General features: G+C 46.0%; 1 protein-coding gene across 3 annotated transcripts in view; it reads right to left on the bottom strand.

The window, feature by feature from the left end:
* The window catches only part of Itga9 (integrin subunit alpha 9), a 314,925-nt gene that overhangs the window by 59,276 nt on the left and 230,215 nt on the right, over positions 1-25,434 (bottom strand). For all 3 annotated transcript variants that reach the window (XM_052723820.1, XM_052723809.1, XM_052723831.1), the window contains 4 exons: positions 13,941-14,027; positions 11,570-11,649; positions 5,723-5,812; positions 1,765-1,873 (listed from right to left, as the gene is read on the bottom strand). In XM_052723820.1, coding sequence (XP_052579780.1) covers positions 1,765-1,873; positions 5,723-5,812; positions 11,570-11,649; positions 13,941-14,027 — 366 coding nt within the window. The remainder of the gene's footprint in view (positions 1-1,764; positions 1,874-5,722; positions 5,813-11,569; positions 11,650-13,940; positions 14,028-25,434) is intronic.

Here is a 25,434-nt window from a genome sequence, read left to right as displayed (position 1 = left end):
TCACAAACATAAAGTAAATCTACCTGGTGTTTGCTTCCTATCTAACTGAGAGACGCAGAGGGAAAGAAAAACGGTCTCTGAGTGGTGCTTTTGAAACCCGGAGGCGTGACCACAGCTGCCGCTCTACAGTCCCCACAGTAAACCCTGAATCTCTTTCCTGGTCTCCTCCGTAAATCAAGGGTCGGGTGACAGCTGGGCTTAGCTAGTCGAGGACGCATCCTCTCTAAGCTGGAAACATGTGTTATCCATCTCGGTTTCAGGGTCCTCCCGGCCCAGAGGACACTCTGGGTGGAGGAAGATTGTTGTCCATGAGCCCCAGACTACTTTAGCTTCCTCCTCTGGGCCCTCACCACATCATTATTTGTTACCCCTTATGTCCACTTAGGAGGAACCACAGACGAGGAAAATCATTGTAATTTAGCCCCAGTAGTGACTCTCACCTAGGGAGACCATCCTCTCCATGCAGGAAGACGGGAGGGCAGGGGAAGCATCAGGAGGCAGAAGCCAGGACTGTGGGATGTGGTCTTCACTCAACAAGAGGGGTCATTTCTTTTTGCCTTTTCCAGTTAATGCCCTGGCCAGTCCTTGCCCAGGCTTGCCTCACCTAGTTCTGGGACCACACTGCACATCCTTTCTCCCAGGGGCCAATTTTCCCTGCACTTGCCCCTTAAAGGACACAGACTAGCCAATGCGGAGGTTCCTCTGGAGTCACATCCACATACTCTCATACCGTTAGAATACATATGCTCAAAACAAAGACCAGCAAACTAGGCCTAACAGACCAAATCTGGCCCAGTGCTTACTCTTGTACAGTGTGCATCTAAGAACAGTTTCATCATTAAATTTCTGGGAGAAAAATCAGGGTAACATTCCATGGTACATAAAAGATACATGCAAAGTAAACCTTGGTGCATAGCTGAAGTGTCAACATCAGTCCTCGTGACTACCTGCTAGCTACAGCCCACAGCTCGACAGGTGCCACCAAGGCTGTGTGGCCCACAAAGCCTCCAATCGTTACTTTCTGGCTCTTTCAGAAAAAGTCGGCAACCTCCAAGAGAAGGACCAACAGTCTTCTGATGGCTACAGACCATACAGCCAGTAGACCTGTGGAGCTTATGCTTGGTCAGTCCGGGCCCAGTGAGCGGCCAGTGCACTTTCTAAGGTGCGTGGGCTCACAGGGTTTTGCTCTCAGAAAACTGAACTTCTAAAGGCTGCTCCCCACAGGGAGAAGACTTCAACCAAGTCACCATGAAAGTCCTGGATGCTCTCCGAAAGCCCTTAAGGTGGGGGATTATGGCAAATACAAGCCTTCTTGACAAAACTCTTGTTCTCTGGCAGTGGTTCTCAACCTGAGGGCTGCAACCACCACAGGAGTCACACATCAGATACCCTGCATATCAGGATGCACGTTATGATTCATAACAGTAGCCAAATTACAGTGATGACGTAGCAACACAATAACTTCATGGTTGGGGGTCTCCACAGCATGAGGAACTGTATTAAAGTGTTGCAGCATCGGGAAGGTTGAGAACCTGCTCTTTGGTGTGGCCATTCTAAATCTGGAAAAGCACAGAGGCCTGCAGGTTTATCGTTCCCTCCCTCTCCCTCTCCCTCTCCCTCTCTCTCTCTCTCTCTCCCTCCCTTTCTCTCTCCATATCTCTGTCCCTCCAATACCCCATACCAGAAAAAGACCGGAACAGTTCCCTCTGGAAAAAAAAGATGAGAGTCGGCCCTTCCGTCAGGGACACGTCGTGGGGTGGGTACCTGGAGAGTGATGTTGAGGGGTTGGAAATGGCACGCCTGGTCATCCAGCTGAATGAAGTTGGATGCATCCACAGACTCGCCATACACGAAGGAGGTTGGGGACACAATTCTGAAAGAGGAAAGCACAACCTCTGTCATTCTACCTGAGGTCAGGCCCCTGGTCCCCGCCGGGCTGGGAGCTCAAATATCACCTCTCTTACCCGCGTCTCCCACCCATTTTCTTCCTTGCTGGGTGGTCACTTCTCTCTCCTGCAAGTAGACACAGCTGGCCCATGGCTTCCTAACGGATATTCTAGCATGTCTTCTAGCCTTAGGCCACACTAATAAGCTCCACAAACGTTATATACTGAGACTACATTTCTTTGTGTATATGTTTCTGTGTGTTCACGATGTGAACACAGGTATAGAGGTCAACATCAGGGGTCCTCCTTCTCTCTCCATCTTATTTTCTGAGACAGAGACTCTCACTGAACGAGAGCCCCCGTGATCTGCCTGTTCTGGGCTTATGGATGCTCATGGCTACCCCTGGCTTCTGACATGGGTGCTGGGGATCTGAACTCAGATCCTCATGCTTTTATTCTGCAAGCACTTTACTGAATGAGCCATTTCCCCAGGCATCCTCCTAACTATGTTCCTAAAACAAGGTTTTAAAAATCAAAAGTTACAGAAACAAAACCAAAACCACCACAAAACCTTGATTATAAGATCACACATTTTGTTTGTCATTTGAAAGGAATTTCTGTGGAGAACACTGATAACAAGCTTGTGAGAAATAAATGCAAATAAATTAGGTACTTGGCAACCAAGACTATAACAATTTCATTTTTAAACACCATTTATATCTATCAGACTTCCATGCTTATTAGAAATGAGATATTTTGGGGGCTTGCTTGCCAGATGGCTGAGGGGGTAAAGGTGCTTGCCACGAAGCCTGATGACCTGAATTCAGTCCCTGGAACCCGCATGGTGGAGGGAGAGACCTGGACTGCCCTGAGTTGTCCTCTGACCTCCACATGCGCCACGGTACCTGTGCATTCGCACACATGCCTGTATACACACACAGATAATAAATGTACTAAGACATTAAAAAGAAATAGGTATTTCAAAGGAGAATAAACTCAATGGTGGCATGATCTCCTGGGGTTTTAGATGGTGGTCTTCTAAGAGATGACTTCAGTTGGTAACAATACTTTTCACATTGCGCACATGACTAGAGCTGACAGTCCCACACAACAGGGGTCAGATGCCCCTAACAGTGGATTGATTCTAGGTGTTCAAAGCCTCCCAATACAACAGTGTGAGACCCCGTGGGACCGAGTCCAAGAGGACAGCCACCTTCTATTCTCGTCATAAATACTTTATGCTAGTAACACTGTGAGTTCCAACCCCTGCCAGATGGCAAGAACTGGTTCATTTAAACTCACCCCACTCCCCATCCCTGGAAAGATCAGAGGTTGACTCATTTGTTTAACTGATGGTTTCATGGGGGACTGTTAATATCTCATAGCCAGGTCTCCTAAGGCCTTGACAACATGATCCAGTGTGTGGTGGGGAGGTATTTTTACTTCATCCCCAAGGACAAGGCCTGGTTCTGGGCATTTTGTCCTGTCCTTTAGACAGAATGGATAAATAAACCATATGGTTAACAACAGAGCTGTGAACACAGGCAACACATGCCGTTTTGCAAATACACCAAAGCCTCGTGCCTAAGAACCATGCTATGAAACGCCAAACAGGAATGCAGGACTGCTCTTTCCGCTGGCTCCCAGCAGAGTCCAGCTACTGCGGGGATGGCCCTTCCCTCTATGGAACAGCATCTTCCTTCTGGGCCAAGGCTTAGATCCAGAAGCTCTGAAAACTGAGACATGAGAACCTGAACTTTGAGAAAGTTCAGCTTGCATTTGGGCTAAGGATTCATTGAGTTCCCGTTTGATCTAAACCAATTATGTGTCCCTCCCCAGCCTTGCCTCTCTGCTATTAGAGAAGTATGTAATCTGTTTGCTGAAGCTGGAGACAGGAACCGAGTTCTCATTTTTCTAAGCTTGAGCTCTGGCTGAAAGCTGCGTCAGGTCGCTTCATGTCCCTGTAGACCACAGCCAAGAGCCCTGCTTTCCAGCAAAGCCAGCGGCACTGAATGGCTGTGGACTTCACCTGGACAGGTTGGTATTGCTGTTGCGATAGCTCCCTGTCCATTCCAGACCATCACAGATGTGAGGCAGAGCTGTTTCGTGCTGTGCTCAAGGAGGTAACAGAAATACGCAAAGCCAGAACTGACTATGGAGCTGATCAGAAGGGCAGCCTTCCTGCGAGCTGGGGTTTGAGGAACACCGAATGCAACCTCTGGCCTGGCAGCTTTTGGCTGATACTTTATTTTTTTTTTTTTTTTTTTTTTTCAATCTTAAAATGTATTTATTTTTTTTTCCCCTTTTCTATTTTAATAAAAAGGAAAAAAAAGAAAAAGGTTATAACTAACAAAAGAAAAATTATATACAAAAGTACAATGACTATATACAATATATACAAGTAATAAATGTCTAAACAATGTCTAGTCCATTTGTATTTGACAAATTCAGAGAAAATAATTTCATTATCTATCCTATTTTGTTAAGTCCAAAATGTATCTAATTCACTTTCTATCCTAATTAATCTTCAACTATAACTAACTAACCTTCAACTATAACTAACTAATCTTCAACTCCCTCAGAGACCCAAGAAGGAAATAATATTAGCTAACAAAAATAAAAACAGAAAGTGCATGCAAGCAACTTCCAAAAAATTTGTGAGTTGACAGAAACAGCCAGCTGCCTGGACAGTCACCTGAGGTTTCTCCACAGTGTTGGGGCATCATCTTCAGCCTATAGGCTTAGCATATCTGACAGACTCATTTGTGAGGTAGGATGTACACAAGGTCGACAGTTCAACCTCACATTAGGTGAGAGCAGTCCATGTACCAGAAACACCTGAATTCCACTAGTGTCATGTCATGACTCAGGATTTTAAATTCTGGAAATTGTTGTTGATTTTTTAATTCAGCTGTCCATTCTTGGCTGTGTATATATGGCTTCATCTTAACATCCCGTTCTTCTCCACATCCCTCTGTCAAATGCCAGTTTACTATTGCGAGGCGTGAGCTTAGTTACTCTTCAAGAATAACTGTTTCCGCTGCTGTTCCATTGCACATCAGAAGCCATCGGCCCACTGCCTATTCAGCTGCCTTCGAAGAAAAGGGCACTGTACCTTTTCCAAATTGCGAAGGCCACTTCAGGGATGGTGCCATATTGTCCTGGCCTCAGAAGATGCCTTTTGATAAAGCCATAACCACACTCGTTTTGGCAAGAATCAGTAGTCCTTTGTTTCATGTCCTGTCTGTCCATTTTGTCAGCAGTTGATTCAAGGATACTTTGTTGTCCAGTGGCTAACTTTTGCCACAATGAAAGTTAACTCCATATGCAGTTTCTTCAATGCCCATATTTTCTCTGAAGTAGATTGGTACTGCCAGGAGCCGACATGTCTCATAATCATAACAAAAAAGAAAAATTTTCTAAGTTATTAAAACATTTTAAATGCCATATTCTGTAGATCTCTGAAGGGTTTGAAGATGACCTGTCTAATAACCACAGTGCCTGCCACTATACAGCATTCTGGAGTGATTGTGTGTGTTAGGTATGGGTGTACTAGGAATGGGTGCATATAAGGACACACAGAATGTTCGGAGAAATTGTGGGGTCTAAACTTCTCATCTCACTTCCCGTGTACCAGTTATATGTCTAGGTAGCTGAGATTGACCAAAAAAAAGCAGATGAGAGGTCAGTATGGGTCACCAAAGGTAAGTTTTATCCCTGCTTTCCAAGGCTGGCAGGCAGGGAGGTGGCAGGGCTACCTGTTCTTGGCTATGACACATGGGAACTGGGAGCAGCATAACCTCCCATTGCAGGGCACCCTGGGTTCTGACACTTACCCAGTGATGGACGTGTCCACTTCGTGCATCAGCGGCACCTCCAGTGTGAGCGTGTTGTCATGCAGGGCTTCGGAGCGCTCCATGTTTCCACTGTGTGGGGAGGGGAGATGGAAGGGACAGCGGTCAGTGCAAGCCGCTCGCAGCTGGCTGCCTGCCCCACACTACACATCGAGCCTCACATCCTCTAGACTCACTTTTTCTGTCCCCGGTCTGTTTGTGGTAGAGAACCCCTGCACAGAGGCATGTACAAAGATGTCAGGCAAGCTGTATACATGGGAGGCAACCCCAGGAAACACCAATAGGTAACAGAAAAAGACACCAGGAATGAGAAGAAGCCACTGGAGGCTTGCTACCCAGGAACTGCATGGTGGAGGCAGCCGGGACTCAGGCTCGCTGGGGAGACTTTGGGAAGTAGGACAGAACACGGATCTTGGATGCCCCAACTGAAGGCACAGAGACCCCTGAGGACTACTATGGTAGAATAGAGAGAGGACACAAATTCTCTGGTATCTCCCTGTCACACAGGTGAGTAGGCTCCCACCAAAGAAAGCTCCAACAGGATAGCAGAAGCCAAGATTTAACTCTTCCTCATGAGTGTGCTGTGAGGGGCTACCGTGGAACCTCTGTCACACGTGGGGCCTCTTGAAGCATTTGCTTCATAAACAGTACTTTAGTTACAATTCTTTCTTTCCTTCCTTCCTTCCTTCTCTTTCTTTCTTTCTTTCTTTCTTTCTTTCTTTCTTTCTTTCTTTCTTTCTTTCTTTCTTTCTTTCTTTCTTTCTTTCTTTCTTTCTTTCTTTCTTTCTTCCTCTCTCTCTCTCTCTCTCTCTCTCTCTCTCTCTCTCTCTCTCTCTATCTCTCTCTCTCTCTCTCTCTCTCTCTTTTCAAGACAGGGTTTCCCTGTGTAGCTTTAGTGCCCGTGCTGGATCTCACTCTGTAGACCAGGCTGGCCTTGAACTCACAGAGATCTGTCTGGCTCTGCCTCCCAAGTGCTGGGATTAAAGGCGTGTGCCACCACTGCCCAGCTAGTTATATTTCTAATGCTGAGATAAAATATCCCAGATAAAAATAGCTTGGGAGAGAAAAGGGTTTCTCTGGGTCACACTTTCAGGTTACACTCCATCACTGAGGGAAGTCAAGGTAGGGACTTAAAATGTCACACGCATAATCAAGAGCAGAGCAATGGATGCACTCATGTTATTGCTTGCTATCATATAGCTTTCTCCTGTCTCACACAGTTCATTCAGGATGCCCTGACCAGGGAATGGTGTGCTCACAATGATCTAGGTCTTCCCACATCAGTCGACAATCAAAGACATGTCTGTAGGCTAATCCGATCAGGAGAAACCCTCGATTGAGAGACTTCCTCAGTGACGGTGGCAAGTTGACAGCACTAAGCAGCACAAACTATGACCATCGAAGTCAGGACATGGTTGCCAGGAAGGAGGTTTGTGGACATCTCACCATGAACCCAGGGTCAGAGGACTCACCACTCTGGACCTACAGGAGATGCTTGGACATCTTCCAGCCCCACCGCCATCAGCCAGAGGGAGCTGAGCTGCTAGCCAGCTCAATGGCACTCCAAGCCAGGGCTCCACTCACTTCGATTCACTAGCTCATTAAACCTCGTTCAGGACCAGGATGCTTACGCCAGGGCAAGTGGCTGCCTTGGAAGACACATGCGCCTGGGTATGATTGCTGAATCAATGGCTCTGTCAGATGGACTAGACAAGGGATCTCAAACGGAACCTGGGAGTCCCGAGACTCCCTGAGGTTTGGGCAGGACTTACCTAGCTCCCAAACATCTGCTAACCTCACCTGCTCTGCGTCCTTCCCATCTGCCCCCACCCCGCCTTCCTCTTCCACCCAGAAGTGTTGAACGGCAACAGGTACTAAAATAGCCCCACATCCCTCCCCCTCTCTCCTATTGTTCTGAGACAACGGTGCTCATGACTCTGACCATGCAGGGCCACGGTCACTGCCCCTGGATCCACATCTGTCTTCCGTACATGGGATGACATCAGTCCCTCACAGGGTGTCCACAGCACATGACAGCATGATCAGGTGCCCACATGACTAGATTCCTTGCCTTGCCTTTTCCAGGAAGCAATCTAAGCATTGGAATCACTGCCAGGGCCAGTCTAGAGGTGACTTCCTTGCCAACGCAGTTGGTACAATCCTAGCCCCATACCCTCCCTACACCCAGCATCCTTACAGGCCTGAGTAATTGGCTCTTGATGGAAGAGCCCTCCCTTTCTCTGTCATCTGTCCGGCCACCTGGGGCTGCTGGCAGCTCTCACCCAATAATGGTTTGATCTGTCATCAAGTAACGGCTCCAGAATGAGCCAAGTTGAAAAGCTGAGATAAAGAGACCAAACATCAAACAGCTTTCTGCCACTCCTCAATCTCCATGTGCTGGGACTTTTCCACATGGGTTGCCAGGCCAGGCTGCTGATGGTAGAGATGAGGGGGTCACAAGACACTGTTTAGTCTCAGTTTGATGCCCTCTGAAAGCTGTAAGTAGGCAAGAGTCCTCCAAAGGTTGGTGACGGAAGAGAGAAATGGCTGATACTTTAACTGTCACATTTGAGATAAGGAGCTTTAGGGATCTGTCTGTCTTAGCAGGGAGGCAAGTATTTGTTAGGAGAACTATTTGGGGCGGGTAGACCAGATTTCCACAAAATCTCCAAGAGAAGCAAGTTTGTGGACCAGTTCAGTATGTTTAAACGGCTATGTGATCTCTTTAACATTTATGACCCAAGGAATTAGCTGGAAATTCTTATACTAATGTATATGAGGTTTTTTAGTAGGTAGTGGGCATTTAAAAATGTCACCTACATTTATCCCGGTAACTGGTAAGTAGCAGGTACCTAACAGTTGTCTACCGAGCGGACACATGCTCATTCAGGACTATACAGATAGTGGCTCTGGACCTTGAACATTAATTAGCATCAAGTCTTCCTCCAAACTCCAGTGTCCAGTTCTTACCCCAGACCAATTAGATCCAAATCCCAGGCATGGGTGGGGCTGCATCAGGCGTCAGCAGATTTCAAAGCTTCCCTGGTGTTTCCACTGTGCCTTCAAGCCCAGCACACTGCTAGCTAGTGGACATGTCATTCGAAGACAGGAGAGGAAGCTCTCTCCATTGTGCTTCTGACCCCTGCCCTCTCTGGCCTCCCGGAGGGGAGTGAGGCTAGAGGCAGGCTGTATCATGGAAATCCTTTCCATGTCCTGTTCCTTTTCATGACCACTGGCTGTGCTGGGTGTGGAAGAACAGACAGAGAGCACCATGGTGTGATGTGCTGAGCTGTTGCCTTGTGTCAGTGTGACTGTTAGCTTTCATTTTGTACTTGAGACAACCCAGGAAGAGTCTCAATAAGGGATCGTCTGCATTGTGTTGACCTGTGGATGTGTCTGTGGGGGTCGTCTCAATTAGTGTGTGAAGACTTGGTCCACTGTGGGCATCAACACTCCCTAGGCAGGAGGTTTGGAACTGTGTAAGAGTGGAGAAATCTGGCTGAAAACAAGTCAACTAGTGAGCATGTGTGCACTCATTCCTCTCTGCTGCTGACTACAGATGGATGGGACTGACTGCCTCAAGCCTGCTGATGGACGTCCCTGCTGCGGTGAACTGTAACCTGGAACTGTCAAACAAATAGGTCCCTTTCTTTCCTAAGTTGCTTTCTGTTTGTGCACTTTACCACAGCAACAGAAGTGAAACTGGGCACTACTGAACTCTTCAAAGGCCTGACGCAACTCTTCACTGTTGTCAGGATGTAGTTCAGATTTTCTGGGCTTGTTCCCGTCTTCGGTGACTCAGACCCATTCTCTTTCAGCTCTGTCTGTCATCACCTTGTGAGTTCCCACCCTCCTCCTTTTAGGGACGACCATGGACATCATTCACTCCCAAGTCTATGGTTCACACGGACACAGCACAGCAGGGTGCACTGTGGACATTCACGGATGTGCTTTGTGCTTCAGATGGAAATGCCCCCCCACTACCATCACCTTAGAATCACTCTCGAATTCTAGCTGCAGAAATGAAATCTGCCCTGTCTGCTCTTTGCCTGTATTCTTAGCAGATCACAGTGATGTCATGTGAACTTGAAAAGAAGGCAAAGAGAAAATAGCTCAGTCTTGTGACTCCGTGGGAAAGGGCTGGAAACACACCTCGGAGACAAGGGTGTAAGTGGACCACGACTGTGGATTAGATGTGCCGATGCTGACGCTCCTGAGTTTGACAGTCACGTGTGGCTTTGTTCTTGGGGAAGGCACAGGGAGCATTTATGGGTCAAGGGGCATGGTTTCTACAACTTGTTTTCATATGGTCAAGAAAAACAATCTACATAGAAAGAAAGGTTAAATCCATGAATCAGGAATGCCAACATTTGGTGAATCTGGGTAAAAGATACACAGAGGATTCTTGCAACATATTTTCAACTAGGAACTTAGAGTTTTAAAATTATTTCAAAGTGTGTGTGTGTGTGTGTGTGTGTGTGTGTGTGTGTGTGTGTGTGTGTATGAATGCAGGTCTGGGGAAGCCAGAAGAGGGTGTCAGATCCATTGGAGCCTAAGCTATAGACAGTTGTAAGTTGACTAAGCTGGGTGCTGGGGACTGAGCTCAAGTCCTCAGCAAGACTAACATACTCTCTTCTGAGCGATTTCTCTAGTCACACAACTAGACATTTAAATGAACATTTTTTTTGGGGTGTTCAACCACACCTGCCTGTACCTCATCACAGTTGGTCTGTCCCTACTTACTGACCTTCATTGGAGCTGCCAGCCATCTGATACCTAGATGTTGCTTCAAGGCATGTGTAGGTTGTGGCTCAAGGAGGTGGCTCCTAAACCCCCAAAGGCCAGCTCAGGCACCCACAGCCACACACATTCCTAGGGAGAGAAGTTACCATCCCTTATACCCTTCTCTGTCTGTCTCCCTGGCTTCTGGGACAATCCTGTTCTCTAGGTACACTACTTGGGTGCCTCTGCCAGCTGGCTTCACCAGGCCCTCAGGCTGCAGGTGGCTTTCCCCACTCTGTGAAATGATTCAGTGTGTATCCCTGAGAAACAGATGGCCTGGCCTGACAATCCACAGAGAACATCTGTCCGATTTGGAAAACACGGCCAAGCAGGAATGGGCCAAATAATTATATGACCTTGAACTAGACCATCACCTCAGCAGCTTGTGTCTCCTCAGTTGTAGACTTCCCTATGACTAGCTGATCCTCAGGTCTCCCAGGCTCAGTCAGAAGTGGTGACGAGGGCTGACAGTTAGTCCTAACTGGATTTGATCTCTAAGCTTGAGTAGATTTGCAGTCTCCTCAAATGTGTCAAAAAGGAGACACACCTTCGGGCATGTCTGTGAGAGGACTCCCGGGGAAGACCAACAGAGGGAGGGTTGCACTCAGTGGAAGTTAGATCTTCCTGTGGAAGCTCAGATACAGGACATTTCAAAGAAAAAGCAGTGTGCAGACATCTGCCTTTGGTCCCAGCTCTGGGATCCCTGGGCCACTGAGATGTAAGCAAACAGCCTCCCAGAGCAGCCTCCTCCCATGAGTTCCCAGCCTGATGGACTGTATCCCTTTATCCATGAGCCAACACGAGCCTCGCCTCCCTGAGCTTCCTCTCATTGGCATTTGGTCACAGCAGTGAGAGAAGTAACAAATACATTCAGCAAGCAGAACCTGATGACCACCTTGCAGAGGTCAGATCCCTCCCAGGGCTATGGGGATTTATCACCCAGTAACCACTTCTGTACCCTCTGCATCTGAGGGGTGCTCAAGGCACGTCCTTTCTCAATCCCATAATGTCTTCATCTTTGAAAAAGTCTGTTTATGGCCTTTTTACCTCTGAGCAGTTACGATGAAGCTGAGAATTGCCTCTTCCCCAGACAGGTGGCTTGTATCAAAGATGACACTGAACTCATACTAGGGAAAAAGAAAGAAGTCACTTTTGGTAACCATGAGCAATTCTCATTTTGAACTAAGTTTTCTAGAATGGTCTGCAGCTTATGTCCTCTGGAAGCTAAACTGCAGCAAGTGTTATTTTTTACGTGTATCTGATTTTCAGGCAAGGAGGCTTCCACAGCAGAACCACGCCCTTCCCCCCACTCTAGTGAGAGGCACATCACCCCCTTCAGCCACAGCAAGTTCCAGAGGAAGTGGCACACGGGAACTGCAAAACCAAGAGTTTCTGGCTTCACCTCTATCACCTCCCCAGGCTCGCCAAGTTTACATATCTCATCAGTTGTGATGTCTAGAAGATGGTCTTTAATTCCAGCAAATGCTGACAGATTGTGAACTGTTTAACATACCTCAATTATTTGGTTTACATTAAAGTAAGTTCTAGGCAACTGCATGCTTTTTTGAGACACTGAATTCTGTTAAACTGAATGCTACTTGAGAGCAATGGGCATGGACCATTAACTTGGACCATTACCTGTGATGGACACAAGCATCCCCTTTCTAGGCAGAAATCTCTGCAGCAGTGGGACTTGGTATATGAGGAGGATGAGGCATGAAGACAGGGCAGGGGGTCACTAAAGAAGGGACAATCAAGACCCTGTCCCAGGAGAGTCAGACTTGGCAGAACATCTGAGTTAAGTCAACCATACTAAATACTGAAATGAGGTGAGGACATGTGGTTTGGGTGAAAGTCAAAATCAGACATTGAGGCATGAAACTGGTCAGGCTGGAAGTGAGTGGCAGAGACACTGCCAATGAAAGTGAGCCTGAAGTGTAGTCACGAGGCCGAGCAGGTGTCCTGGCACGCGAGGACGCCAGGATTGGAGGACAGGTGAGTGTGAGGGGCCGCAGGTAGGGAAGCTCAGGCCTCGGGTAACTTGCTGGGTTTTTAACCCTCCTCTCCACACCCTCTCCTCTCCACACCCTCAGCTCTGGGCTCAGTCTTGCTAACGGTCCTAATATCTGCATGTGGAATTTTCAAGAAATAAAGCAGAATAAGGTTGTTTATATTTATGACCCGTGCAGAAGAAACAGGAGATCAATATTCCAATAGTTATTATTTCTATTGACTTTACAACATTTTCAGAGTTAATACGTGTTGGTAAAACCCACATTCCACTACGAGAGATAACTAGATACATTTTGGGTTTAATTTGTGATATGAGTTGGATTTTTACAGCAGAGTAGCATGTTTAAGAAAGAGTGTGGGTTTCTTAATGAAATCTATTTTCTGTTACTCAAAACATTTAAATGAAGTGATGTGCATGTGTGTGAGTGTGTGTGTGTGTGTGTGTGTGTGTGTGTGTGTGTGTGTGTGTGTATGTGCATGTGTGCATTCAAACTACATGCTTTACCATGGGCAAAGCTACCCATAGTGCCTGGTCTTCCTCTGTCTGCCCCATCTTGGCCTGTGGACTATGAGACATGGTACATCAAATGCAGTTGATGGATTTAGGTGTTTCACCAAGACAGGAGGAAAGCCCATCCCATTCTAAAACAATGGCAGGTGCAGGGACCACGAAGCTCAAGAGACAGTTCTATGACTGTGTGGGGAAGAGAGGGGGAAGTTAAATCACAGAGTTTTCTTTAACATCCTGACAGAAAATACCTACGGACTCAAGGTCGGCCTCTTTAGATTGCAGTTTTGTTTCCACAAACCAGGCTGGTCATTTTTCCTAACCATGGCACACAACAGAATGTTCCATGAATGTCTGCTTTGCTATATAGTATTACTATTTGAGCTTAAGAAATCTGTCTCCTTCTAAATACCAACTTGACCACAATGCCTTCAACTTTTCAAAATATGAACCAGAATGCAGGTACTTTTTTGGGGAAAATTTGAGGGATCTCCAGAAAATATTTAGGACCCAAGGGAATGACAGAGTTAGGTCTGTGGGTCACTAGTTCATATCACATATTCTCCTGTGTTCTGTTGTAGACTCAAAATAGTACAGAACATACCAGAATTTTTTTTTTTTTAATGAAGGAACATTAACAAAGTACCAAGGGGTCTGTGGTGTTTTCCCTGATTGGGGATGATGTGATCAAAGAGACAGATCATGTAACCATAGATCCCCTGGAGCAGAGCACTGGTGACAGACACATGCCAGGGCTCTGGTAGCCACTCAGCCACCGTGGGAGGCAGGGTGTGTGGTGTGCGTGTGCACATATGTTTGTGCATAGCAATAAATGACTGATGGGAAGAGCTGGCAATAGTGGCCTAGGAAGTACCCCGTCTCCGCCAAGGGCCTCACCTTCGACTTTGACCTCATGAAAGGAAATCCCACGCTGCACTTGAGGAAGTCTGATTCCAGCAGCTCACAGGAAATGCCCATCTCCTCCTGAAACAGAAAAATTGCAACAGATGACTTGACTGCACAGAAGACAGAGGCACAGGAGGGCCCCAGTGAGGCCATCGAGTCCTTGACAGCAATTTCACTGTCTCCAGCTGTGGTGCACTCAGGAGCTCAGAGACCAAGCCTCCCATTCTTCTCTGGATGCCCACCCACTTCCCCAGGGTCCCCTGAGGTAGTAGCAGAGGACAGAACTACGGATCATTTTAGGTCAATGCTTTAGGTCTTAACCATTGTCGTCAACGGAACCAGATTTAGAATCACACAGGAGACCACCCTTCAGCATGACTGTGAGGATGTTTCTAGAAAGATTTAACTAAGGAGGGGAGATCCACCCTCACTGTGGACAGCACCATCCCATGGGCTGGGATATGGACTGAATGAAGAGGGGCCCATAAGATTGCTCAGTGGGTAAAGGTGTTTGCTGCTAAATCAGATGACCTGAGTTCAATCTCTGTGACTCACAAGGTAAAAGGAAAGAACCAATTCTCCTAAACTGTGCTCCATTCTCTCCAAATATATCTGTGGTATACACACACTCACACATACACATATAATAAATAAATAACTACAATGAGATTTTTTTTAAAGGAAAAAGTGAGTTGAGCACCAGAATTCATCTCTCTCTGCTTCCTGACTCCAGATACAATGTGACCTGCTGCCTCCTACTCTGGCTGCTGTGTCTTCCTGCCATGATGGACTACAACCTTAAACTGTGAGCCAAAATAAACCCTCCCTTTCTTAAGCTGCTGTTGTGAGATATTTTGTTATAGCAATGAGAGAAGAAACAGAGTCTAAACCCAGGCTGCCCTGGTACGCTGGACCACAGGTGGGCTGGAAGTTTCCTGAGGTTTGGACTAAAAAGCAACCTATATTCCTGTCTCCTTTATCCCAAGCCTACTGTCTTAGGATTTCTAGTGCTGTGAAGAGACACCATGACCATGGCAACTCTTACAAAGGAAACGTTTCATTGGGACTGGCTTACAGTTCACAGGTTTAGTCCATTATCATTATGGCAGGACATGGTGTCATGAAGGGAGACATGGTGCTGGAGAAGGAGCTGAGAGTTCTTATGTCTTGACTCACAGGCAACAGGAAGTGAACTGTGTCACAGGACATAGCTTGAGCATAGGAGACCTCAAAGTCCACCCCCACAGTGACATACTTCCTCCTACAAGGCTACACTTACTCCTAATAGTACCACTCCCTATGAGTACCATTTTCTACCACACTTACCCACTAAACACCCCTTTCAATATCTTGTTAGCTAAAGAAATACAAATTATTTAAAACAACAACAATGTCTTTTTCATGGCACTACCTAAGCTGTGGGCTATGTCAAGATGAAGCTGAATATCTCCTTCCTTGCTACTGGCTGTCAGAAACTCATGGAAGTGAATGACACAAGCTTGGTATGTTCTGTGAGAAGAACGTGGCAACAGAAGTAGCTGCTGATGATCTGGGTGAAGTGGAAGGGTTATGTAGTCCGAACCAGCGGTGGGAATGACAGACAAGGTTTTCCCAGGAGGCAAGGCATTTTGACCATGGCAGAGTGTGCCTGCTGTTTAGTAAGGAGCCTTCTTGTTAGAGAGCAAGGAGAACCGGAGAGAGGAAGAGAAGGTTTGTTTGCGGATGCATTGTGGATGCTAATCCGAGTGTTCTCAATTTGGTTATTGTAAAAGAAAGGAGAGAAGGATATTCCTGGATGGACAGACACTACTGTGACTCATTGGTTAGAACCTAAAAGAGCTAGCAGAATCTGAAAGCTTTTTAATATCTCTAAAGATGATGTCCATCAATGCGTTATCAGAGTGCCCTTAAACAAAGAAGGTAAGAAAGAAGCCTAGGACCAAATTGGCCAAGATTCAGCATCTTGTTACTCAATGTGTCCTGCAGCACCAACACTGATGTATGGCCCTGAAGATACAACGTACTAAGAAAAACAAGGAGGTGGTTGCAGAATATGCTAAACTTTTAGAGAGAATTTGGGAAGCCAAAGAAAAGCATCAGGAACAGATTGCCAAGAGGACGCAGGTTGTCCTCCTTGAGAGCTACTTCTAAGGCTGAGTCCAGTCAAAAATAAGTCGTTAAGGGTAACAAATAAATAATCATACCTTGAAAAGACAACAACCAAACAAACAAGTAAAACACACCAAGGAAAATAGGATTTCTTTCTGTAGCTCAAGGTACAGCTTTCCCAGGCTGGAGAGTAGATGCCAGGGTGAGGTGATGGGTACAGTGTTTCCAGCCTTGGCTGGCTCTGCAAACACTGTCTTGAGAGAATGTGGAGAGCAGCTACAGGGAGCTACCCTTGTTTCACTTAGGCACAAGATTTCTGAGATCAAAGGAAATCCAGGAGGCTCTCATGACCCACAGGCTTCTCTGTGTTCCTGAGATCAAGTTAGGACACCCATGGCACTGATAGTCTGCAGACAGAAAAGTAGCAGCAGTGACCAACACTTGTTGAGTGCCAACCTGTGTCTCAAGTCTGGAGACTGAAGTTCAGTGATGTCGTGGGACTTTTCCAAGGTCATTCAGCAGATAGGGCCAAAGCCTGAAAGAATTTGAATAAGACCTGGCAACTCTGGAAGCAATCTCCTCACTCCTTTCATGGCCTATACCATCTAGAGAATGAAGACAACGGCTAGGAACCTGCCCACAGACCTGGGCACTGAAATGCCACCATGCTCCTTTCAGCCAAATTTCTTTCCTTTTTATTGAGTCAGGGTCTCATGCAGACCAGATTGGCTTTGAACTCACTACATAGGTGAGAATGTCCTCATGTTCCTAAACCTGATGTTCCTGCCTCCACCTCCTGTGATTACCAGCATGCACCACCACACCCAGCTCTTCCACCCAATTTTCAGGGTCTGTTTTTACACTCCTGTGGTGGTTTGAAACAAAATGGCCCCCAAAGGGAGTGGCATTATTAGGAGTTATGGCGTTGCTGGAGTAGGTGTGGCTTTGTTGGGGGAAGTGTGTCACTTTGGGGGTGGGCTTTGAGGTCTTCTTTGCTGAAGCTACACTCAGTGTGGTACACAGTTCACTTCCTATTTCCTGTAGATCAAGATATAGAACTCTCAGCTCCTTCTCCAGCACCATGCCTGCCTGCATGCTGCCATGTTCCACCATGATGACAATGAACTGAACCTCTGAAACTGTAAGCCACCCAATTAAATGTTTTCCTTTATAAGAGTTGTTGTGGTCATGGTGTCTCTTTACAGCAGTAGAAATCCTAACTAAGACAAAAACGTCTATAAATTTTTCTACTAAAAATATGAACATTTGCACTGGGTGGTGGTGGCACATACCTTTAACCCCAGTACTTGGGAGGTAGAGGCAGGTGGATCTCTGTGAGTTCGAGACCAGCCTGGTCTACAAAGCAAGTTCTAGGTCAGCCAAGGCTGTTACACAGATAAACCCTGTCTCAAACAATAACAACAAAGAACATCTGGACAGGAGACAGGGCTCAGTGGTTAAGAGCCCTCACTCCTCTTGTAGAGAACTGGGGTTTGATTCCCAGCATCCACCTGGCAGTTCATAACCAACTGTAACTCCAGTTCTAGAAGATCTGACACATTTTCTGACCTTCTTGGGCTCCTGCATGAATGTAGTGCACATTCATACACTCAGGCACACTCATAAATATAAAATAAATATTTAAAAATAAAAACATCTGCCACAATACATTAATTTATAGCTATATTCTGTCACTAAAGTACTTAATCAAACACATAGAAACAGAAATGACAAAATGTGGGCTCAAAGATCAAGAAATAACACAGGAAGTTTCTGGGATGTTGAGGATGCTCTTAAATTTTTTAAATTTTTTCATTTTATGTGTATGTGTTTGCACCATATTCATATAACTCCCACGGAAGCCAGAAAAGGGCAGCAGATCCCTTGGAGCTGGAATTACAGGCAATCATGAGCCACCATGTGGGTGCTGGGAATCGAACTCAGGTCCTCTGCAAGAGCAGCAGGTACTCTTAATAACTGAGCCATCCCTGCAGCCCCAGGATGTTTTTTCTTGATTTGGGTGCTGATTACATTGGTTTGACCATTTGGTGAAAATTCATTGAGTGAAATTTAATGATTTAGGTATTTAATGTTAAACATTAAAACAATTTATCCTAGAAAATAGCAATGCAATATAACACCCGAAATTCCAAAATACAACCAAGCAAACAACAGAAGATAAATGTAAGAGGAAACCATTGCAAGTCTTTTCAGCACTTAGAAATAACTGATATGGCTGACTTTAAATTTCCTAATGGCTGGCTATGCACGTAGCTAGGGGTCTTCACGTGGAGACCCAAGATCACCTACATTAATGGCACCACAGGAACATTTGAAAACGCAGATTCTTGAGCTACATTCTATTGAATATGTATCTCTAGGAGACTCAGGGGTCATGGGACCCAGGATGAACATTGGTTCATTCATAGTTCTCTTTCTTCCCCAACCCCCTGCATGTGTGAATGTCTTGAAATTGGGTCCCATGTATCCCAGGCAAGAAGACTGGGCTGGCAAGATAGTTCAGTGGGTAGAGGCACTTGCTCCCAAGCCTGATGATCAGAGTTTAATTCCTGGGACACATATGGTTGAAGGAGAGAGCTAAGATACATACATACATACATACATACATACATACATACATACACACACACACACACACACACACACACACACACTTTTAAAAGGTGAAGGTGTGAGGCATCATATATTAAGAAAGGTTTCATGCAGTAGCTGTTCATCCAATACTTTGTTGCTTTTCAGGCATTGTTACTTTATTTTAAAAAAATAGATTTACTTATTTTGTTGTTTTATTGTATGGGTATTTTGCCTATATGTATGTATTGCACTATGTACAGGCCTGGTACTTTCAGAGGCCAGAAAAGGAAATTGGATAACTTGGGACAGATGGTTGAGAGCTGCCATGTGGGTGCTGGGAATCAAACCCTGGTCCTCTGAGAGAGCAACAAATGCTTGTAACCACTGAGCCATCTCTCCAGCTCTGGCAGTGTGTTTTAAAGAGGCTAAAATACCATCAAGCTTTTACCTTGGGTCTAAGATATCTTTGAAAGTCATAATTACAAAGTACTAAGTGATATTTAAATGTAGCATAAAGCCAACCTATTTTCACAAGTCTCTATTTATTTTGCAAGCAAAGTCCTAACAAAATATTTTGAAAATATTTTGACTGTGAAATCTTGGACTGAATGTTAGGCCAATTCACTTAACTGGCCCTTTTCCCAGTCCCATTTTTCCCCCTGGCTAGCAGGGCAGCTGACAGGGTTCCTCCCTAGCAATCACAGGTAAACCAATTGAAATTTTATAGCAATGTACATTATGCTCAAGATAGGAAATCATCAATTAATTAAAAACACACACAATGATGGAAAGCATCCTTGGTCTGCACACACATGCTTCTGTATTCTTGGTGCCTGGCGCTTAACTCTTGACTTTGCATTTATTGAGTGAGTGGACTTGGCTCATGCAAGCCTCGAATGAGGGGTCTGCAAACAGCGGCTCATTTCGCTGGCCTGCCTGGCATGAGGGATGCTTGCTTAGAAGAAGCCCTCTTTTCCAGACATACCTTGGCCGCCCCAGTTCTGGGCACATGGCCAGCAGTGCCAGGTTCCAGACTCTGTAACAACATGGGGGTGTTTGAAGGATCAGACAATGAAGCCAGCGCCCCTCTCTGGCCTTTTGGTCTCCTTCCTCTCATGCTCAGGAGAGTTTGATTTCAGACTCCGAGAAGGGACTTACTTGGCCACCAACACAGCAGCCTTTGGACAGAATGTCTGTGAGTTCCATGGTGAGCTTACTCTCAGAGTGAGGGTGAACTTGGAATTTTGACTTTCAATTTTCTAGTTCCTACATATGTTTGCCAAACTGAAGAGGCCCCTCAGGTCTCCATGTCTGGCTCTTGGTGTGTGTTCCTCTAAGGCCCTTTCTTTGGGGTCCTTTGATAGGGGGTTCTGTTTGGAGGTGTTTTAGTCCAAACTCCCTATTTAACAGAGGAACCAGAGGCAAGCAGAGCTCCTAATGATGGGGCTCCACAGAAAGAGGGATTATGCCTGGAGAAGCCTTCACTGGTTCCCTTCAACCATGAGTCAGCCTGCCTCATCACAGAATGTCCTGCTCCAGAGGTCCATTCTCCTGGACAGGGCTCATGAAATTCCCATTGGTGAAACACGTGGGGCCTGCAGCTTAGAAAGTGAGTGTGCGTCGGCATTCGTGTCTAGGCTTTGACCGTTGGTTTGGATATGCAACAGTTATATGTCATCATGCAAATAAACCATGCTTTCTGCAAGTCTGAATGTTATCACCTGTCAGATGAAGTCATGACACCTGCCTGAGATGACCCCCTGAGACCCCACCAGAGTTGAAGGATGTGGGATGGTTTTCCAAATGAATCTGCTTAGCCATGCCTCGCTGACATGCCAGGCACTGAGTTAAGTCCACTGTTTAAGGACTTTAGTTCCCTCTTAATTCTCACTTTACAAGGAGAAAACTGGAGTGTAAAGGTGTTCTATCACTTGCTGAAGGGTTCTTAGTGGCAAACAATGGAGCCAATTGGAGAGGGCATATGGATGCCCAAAGCCCATGCCCAGACCTGCCTCTCTGTACATTGTCTTTAAATATAACTTCCTGTCTCCTCATCCAACCCCCAGTTCCATGAGTCTAGAACAGAACACAATGTGAGTGTGAGAAAAGACTTCTTGTTTGAACATTTTGTACATGAGACTTAGGCTCTGACATAAACTCTGTCATATGTCACGTGGACTATGCAGATGGTGTTGTATCCTCTGCCATTGCCTTATACTCCGTCTTTGCATTCATGAGTGCATTCATTCATTCATTCATTCATTCATTCAACCATTCACACACTCACTCATTGTTCTAGCAAATGCCTATAAAATGCCCAGCTTAGAACAGAGGGCTCTATGACTGACAGTTGAGAACAGATGCCTGCTTTTAAGGGAATAGTGTTAATACCTTTTAACACAGAAGGAAACGATCTAGCCTCTATTAGCTGATCAACAGCAGACAAAACGTGGAGCATTCATGGAATGGGATATTATTCAATAATGAGAAAGTGCTGATGCATACATATCGCAGCATAGGTGTCTCTTGAAATCCAAATGCTAAGTGAAATGACTCTGTCATACACATTACTCTGTTTATGTGAGATGTGCAGAATAGGTGAATACAGCGCCAGTGGCTGCCTCTTGCTTGGAAGAGACGGAAGGGGAAAGGCGGCATGCACAAGCTGTGGGATTCTTGGAGGGATGCTCTGAAATTATTATAATCACCCCCCCACTCTGTTCTGTGTGCTGTCTCTGAGCAATCTCGCACCACTTTCCTCTTGCTTAACAGCCTCCAGGGGCGATAAACAGTGAACACGTGTCACTGATTCCTAACCGGGAGCAGAATCCTCCAGGAGGGACAGCTGTGCACCAGACCTGGCTGAGGACATGATGCAGAGACCACAGGCATGTCACTCTCACCAAGCCCCAGGCCCTGACATAGAGCTGAGCCATTAGACTGCAGCACCTCCCTAAATCTCTTTGATGCTACAGGGAAGATGGTGATGGTGCTCCATAGAAAGCTTTGTTAAAAAGACCACATGGAGGCCCCTGCATGGCCCCTGTGAATGAAAGTGGGCAGCCAGGGTATGTGTTGGTAGAAGGCTCCTTGGGTGGTTCTTATGGGTGCTTGAGTTAAGACCTGAAAAGTTAGATGGTGTTAAGGTCCTCCAGTGGACTTTAGGCCCTCTTCTCCAGTGCAGGATTCTTGTTTGTTACAAAAATAAGGTCTCACTATCTAGCCAAGGCTAGACCTGAACTCTAAATCCTCTTGCCTCTGCCTCTTGAATCTCAGGAATACAGACATATTTCATCACACCAGTTCAGAATGAGACATTTTAGGTAGAATTCTGAGTGTGAGTGTAAACTATGGGAAGTAGTCATCTGTGAGACTCTTGCTCTCAGGCTAATGCAGCCACTATCAACTTGGAGGTTATAGCATGCTCCCCAGTAGAAGGGAAACATCAGCACCTTTGCTGGCTTGTAACCATGGTGATAACCAGCCCCTGTGCAATGATGGTTGTCCCAGACTGTAAGTCCTCAGATGGAAGCCTTGGGGACATGTTTTCTGCACACCAGGCCCTGACGGCAGGGAGCTGGATGAGACTGGGTGCATTCAGAGCACATTGCTGTAGGCAATTCAGAGAGATGAGCTCTAATCCCAGGACTCTGGTTGACCCGAGAAAATCCATCTGTCCATCCATCTATCCGTCCATCCATCCATTCATCCATCATCTTGTGTCTTTTATGTTTCTACAACAAGAAACAGCTTTGGTAAACTAATTCTCATGTGTGAAACAGGCATGTTTTGATTCTTACATGTCCTTGTTCAATTTCTTGTTTAATAATAAATATCAATGGAATATCCACAGTGCTCTTTATTGGCCCATATGCTCTTGTAATGCACTCATTGTTGTCTCTAAGGAGGATGCCTGGCCTGGCAGAAGGGAGGAGGGCCAACTCGTTCTAAGAATAAAGAGTAGTACTCTCTCCTGAGTGTTTGGGCAATCTGGGCACAACAAGCCAGGATGGGCAAGTCTTTATAAGAAAAGTACCAGCCCCCCCCTCCATCAGCAATACTCTACAGTTCAGCATCACTACTGTAATTTTATTCTCCTTTGTAATGAACCATGACATCTGGAAGTTTATCTACAGCATCTAAGACTGGTCCAGCAGACTCATACAGATACTCAGGTCACGGTGGAGAGTAGCCAACCATTTGAATGTGAAGGTCCACGTTATCATGAATGACAGTAACCAGAATTACCACTTATAAGCTACATGGTGTAGCTGAGAGGCCTCTCATTCAAAGATTTACTTGGTGGACACAAGGGCTATGCCCAAGGCTCTGTGCCTAGCGTAGAGCTCGTACTCTGTCATAGATTTATTTGCAAGATGTTTTTGTGACCATATCATGAGTTAGAATTGGAGGTACAGAGATGTGGCCCTCTCCTTAGAGAGCTCTTCTGGTATTTAAACTGTGTTCTAGTTATCTCTGTCACTGTAACAAATACCTAAGAGACATGATGGGAAAGTAGAGATGGCTCATGGTTCTAGCTCATGATCAGCTAGCCTGTGGTGAGGCATGAACTCTTGGCTGGAGTGTGGAATGGAGCAAGTGTATTTACCTCACAATGTCAAGGAGATGGGAGAGAAGAAGGGATCCAGGTCCCAATATCATCTTCAAGGGCAGGCCTACAGTTAAGTCTTACCTCCTAAAGAGTCTATCACTTTCCAATAGCACCACTGGGGGAGGCACTTCCAGACCAGAGCTAACCTGAAGTAACACAGACACAGAGCTATTGGCTTGGCAGCTGTTCCAACACTGACTCACACACCAGCCAAGGCTTAAGCTTTTAAGAGTTTCCCATAGGACAGAGAAGGGAGCACAGGCCATATTTCCGGGTGTGCAATTGTGGGCACATTGCCTAAAAGCCTGAGGCCAAGAACTTCACTGATTGGTACATCATTAGAACAATTGAAAATCACTTCTACAGGAGTACCGAACTGAGACATAACCAACTAACGGAGCAGAGAGATGGCTCAGTGGCTAAAAGCACTGGCTGCTCTTGCAGAGGACCTGGGTTCAGTTCCCAGCACTCACATGGTGGCTCACAACTGTCTGTAACACCAGGTCCTAGGGATCTGATGCCCTCTTCTGGCCTCCTTGGGTATCAGACATGCATGCACAAGTTGCAAAACATTCATTACACATAAAAATACTTAAAAAAAAAAAACCCTACAAATATAGTTAAATTCTGGGGTGGGGTTAGCATGCCTTGGGAGACAGGCTCTGCTTTCCAGGTTTACTCTTGGTCTTCCATGTTTGGTGTCAGCATTTTTGGTTGAGTAGCCAGTTGTTTGGAATGACTGACCCATACAAATAATAAGGGTCACTTTAGGCTGCTTTAATGAATAGGTTTTGAGTTCTATCTTGCTAGAGCTCTGCATAGAACATTAATGAATTTTCCTGGTCCTTTGGAAGAAACGATCAAGCCACATGGTTAGGAGATGGTCTGAAGTACAGCATGTTTGTGCTGCTTGTAATATGATAGATGAGTATGTCAGGAGGTGTCCTAGTGTAGGGTTGAGGGGAGTGGACTGGCTTGCGTGTGACTTGCCGCTCTGATGCTGCAGAAGTGATGGAATGACCAACACTTTCTATGTGTCTGTTCCACTCTGGACGGTTTTGCTCATTCCTATTTTTTCCCCCTTTTCCAAGTATTGTTCTATGTCTTGCTTTTTCAATGCTGGCTTTTGGTCCCGCTTCACACGGCTGTGACCACGTAGCAACTCTCTAAGAACAGGCTGTGGAAGGATGCTGTCCAGGCTGCCACAGCCCTGTCAGGATCCTCACAGGTCTCCTTACAATGCACTCTGTTATATTACATGCTAGCACCAGTGTGTGTGAGGATGACCCTTGGTTTCTAGAACCATCTTTCCTGGGGACACAGGAGAGAAGTGCTTGGGAATTCAAGAGAACACTTACTCACGCTCCCTTGTCTCAGACTGGAATGTTCTCAGGTGTGACTTATACCTTGAATTGTACCAGAGCTACTCACTTTTTCCCTCGTAGTGTGTCATTCGCTATCATACCTGTCCCTTTCCAGGCTTACTTCCTCATTCCCTATGAGCAGTACCTAGGCAGTCATTATTACATGGTATTTTTGGTCAGGATTTTGTTGTATAGAACTGTGCTGGTTAGCTTTGTCAACTTGACACAACCCAGAGTCACCTAGGTGAGAATCTAAAATCATCCATTGAGGAGCTGCCTCGATCCAGTCAGCCTGTGGGTATACCTGTGAGGAACCGATTGTCTTGACTGATATTTGCTGTGGGAGAGCTTAGCCCACTGCGGACAGCACCACTCTCGGGGCAGGTGGTCCTGGGCTGAATAAAGAAGCTAGAGCCTGGGACTGAGCCAGCCAGCAGCATTCCTCCATGGTTTCTGCTTCAGGCTCCTGCTTGACTTCCTCTTCTGTCATCCTCCAGGATGGTCTACAACCCTTGACTTCCTGTTCTGTCGTCCTCCAGGATGGTCTACAACCCTTGACTTCCTGTTCTGTCATCCTCCAGGATGGTCTACAACCCTTGACTTCCTGTTCTGTCATCCCTCCAGGATGGTCTACAACACTTGACTTCCTGTTCTGTCGTCCCTCCAGGATGGTCTACGACTGTAAGCCAGACAGACCCTTCCTTTCTCTAAGTTGCCTGTGGTTATGGTATTTGTCACAGTAACAGAATGAAAGATAGTGAGAAACAGACCACCACATAAACACGTAGCCTCTACCCTCTTTCTG

This window comes from Peromyscus californicus, unplaced genomic scaffold, assembly GCF_007827085.1.
Source record: "Peromyscus californicus insignis strain IS unplaced genomic scaffold, ASM782708v3 Scaffold_11__1_contigs__length_118956290, whole genome shotgun sequence".
In the NCBI taxonomy this organism is placed as follows: domain Eukaryota; kingdom Metazoa; phylum Chordata; class Mammalia; order Rodentia; family Cricetidae; genus Peromyscus; species Peromyscus californicus.
This window is presented reverse-complemented; position numbering and strand designations above follow the sequence as displayed.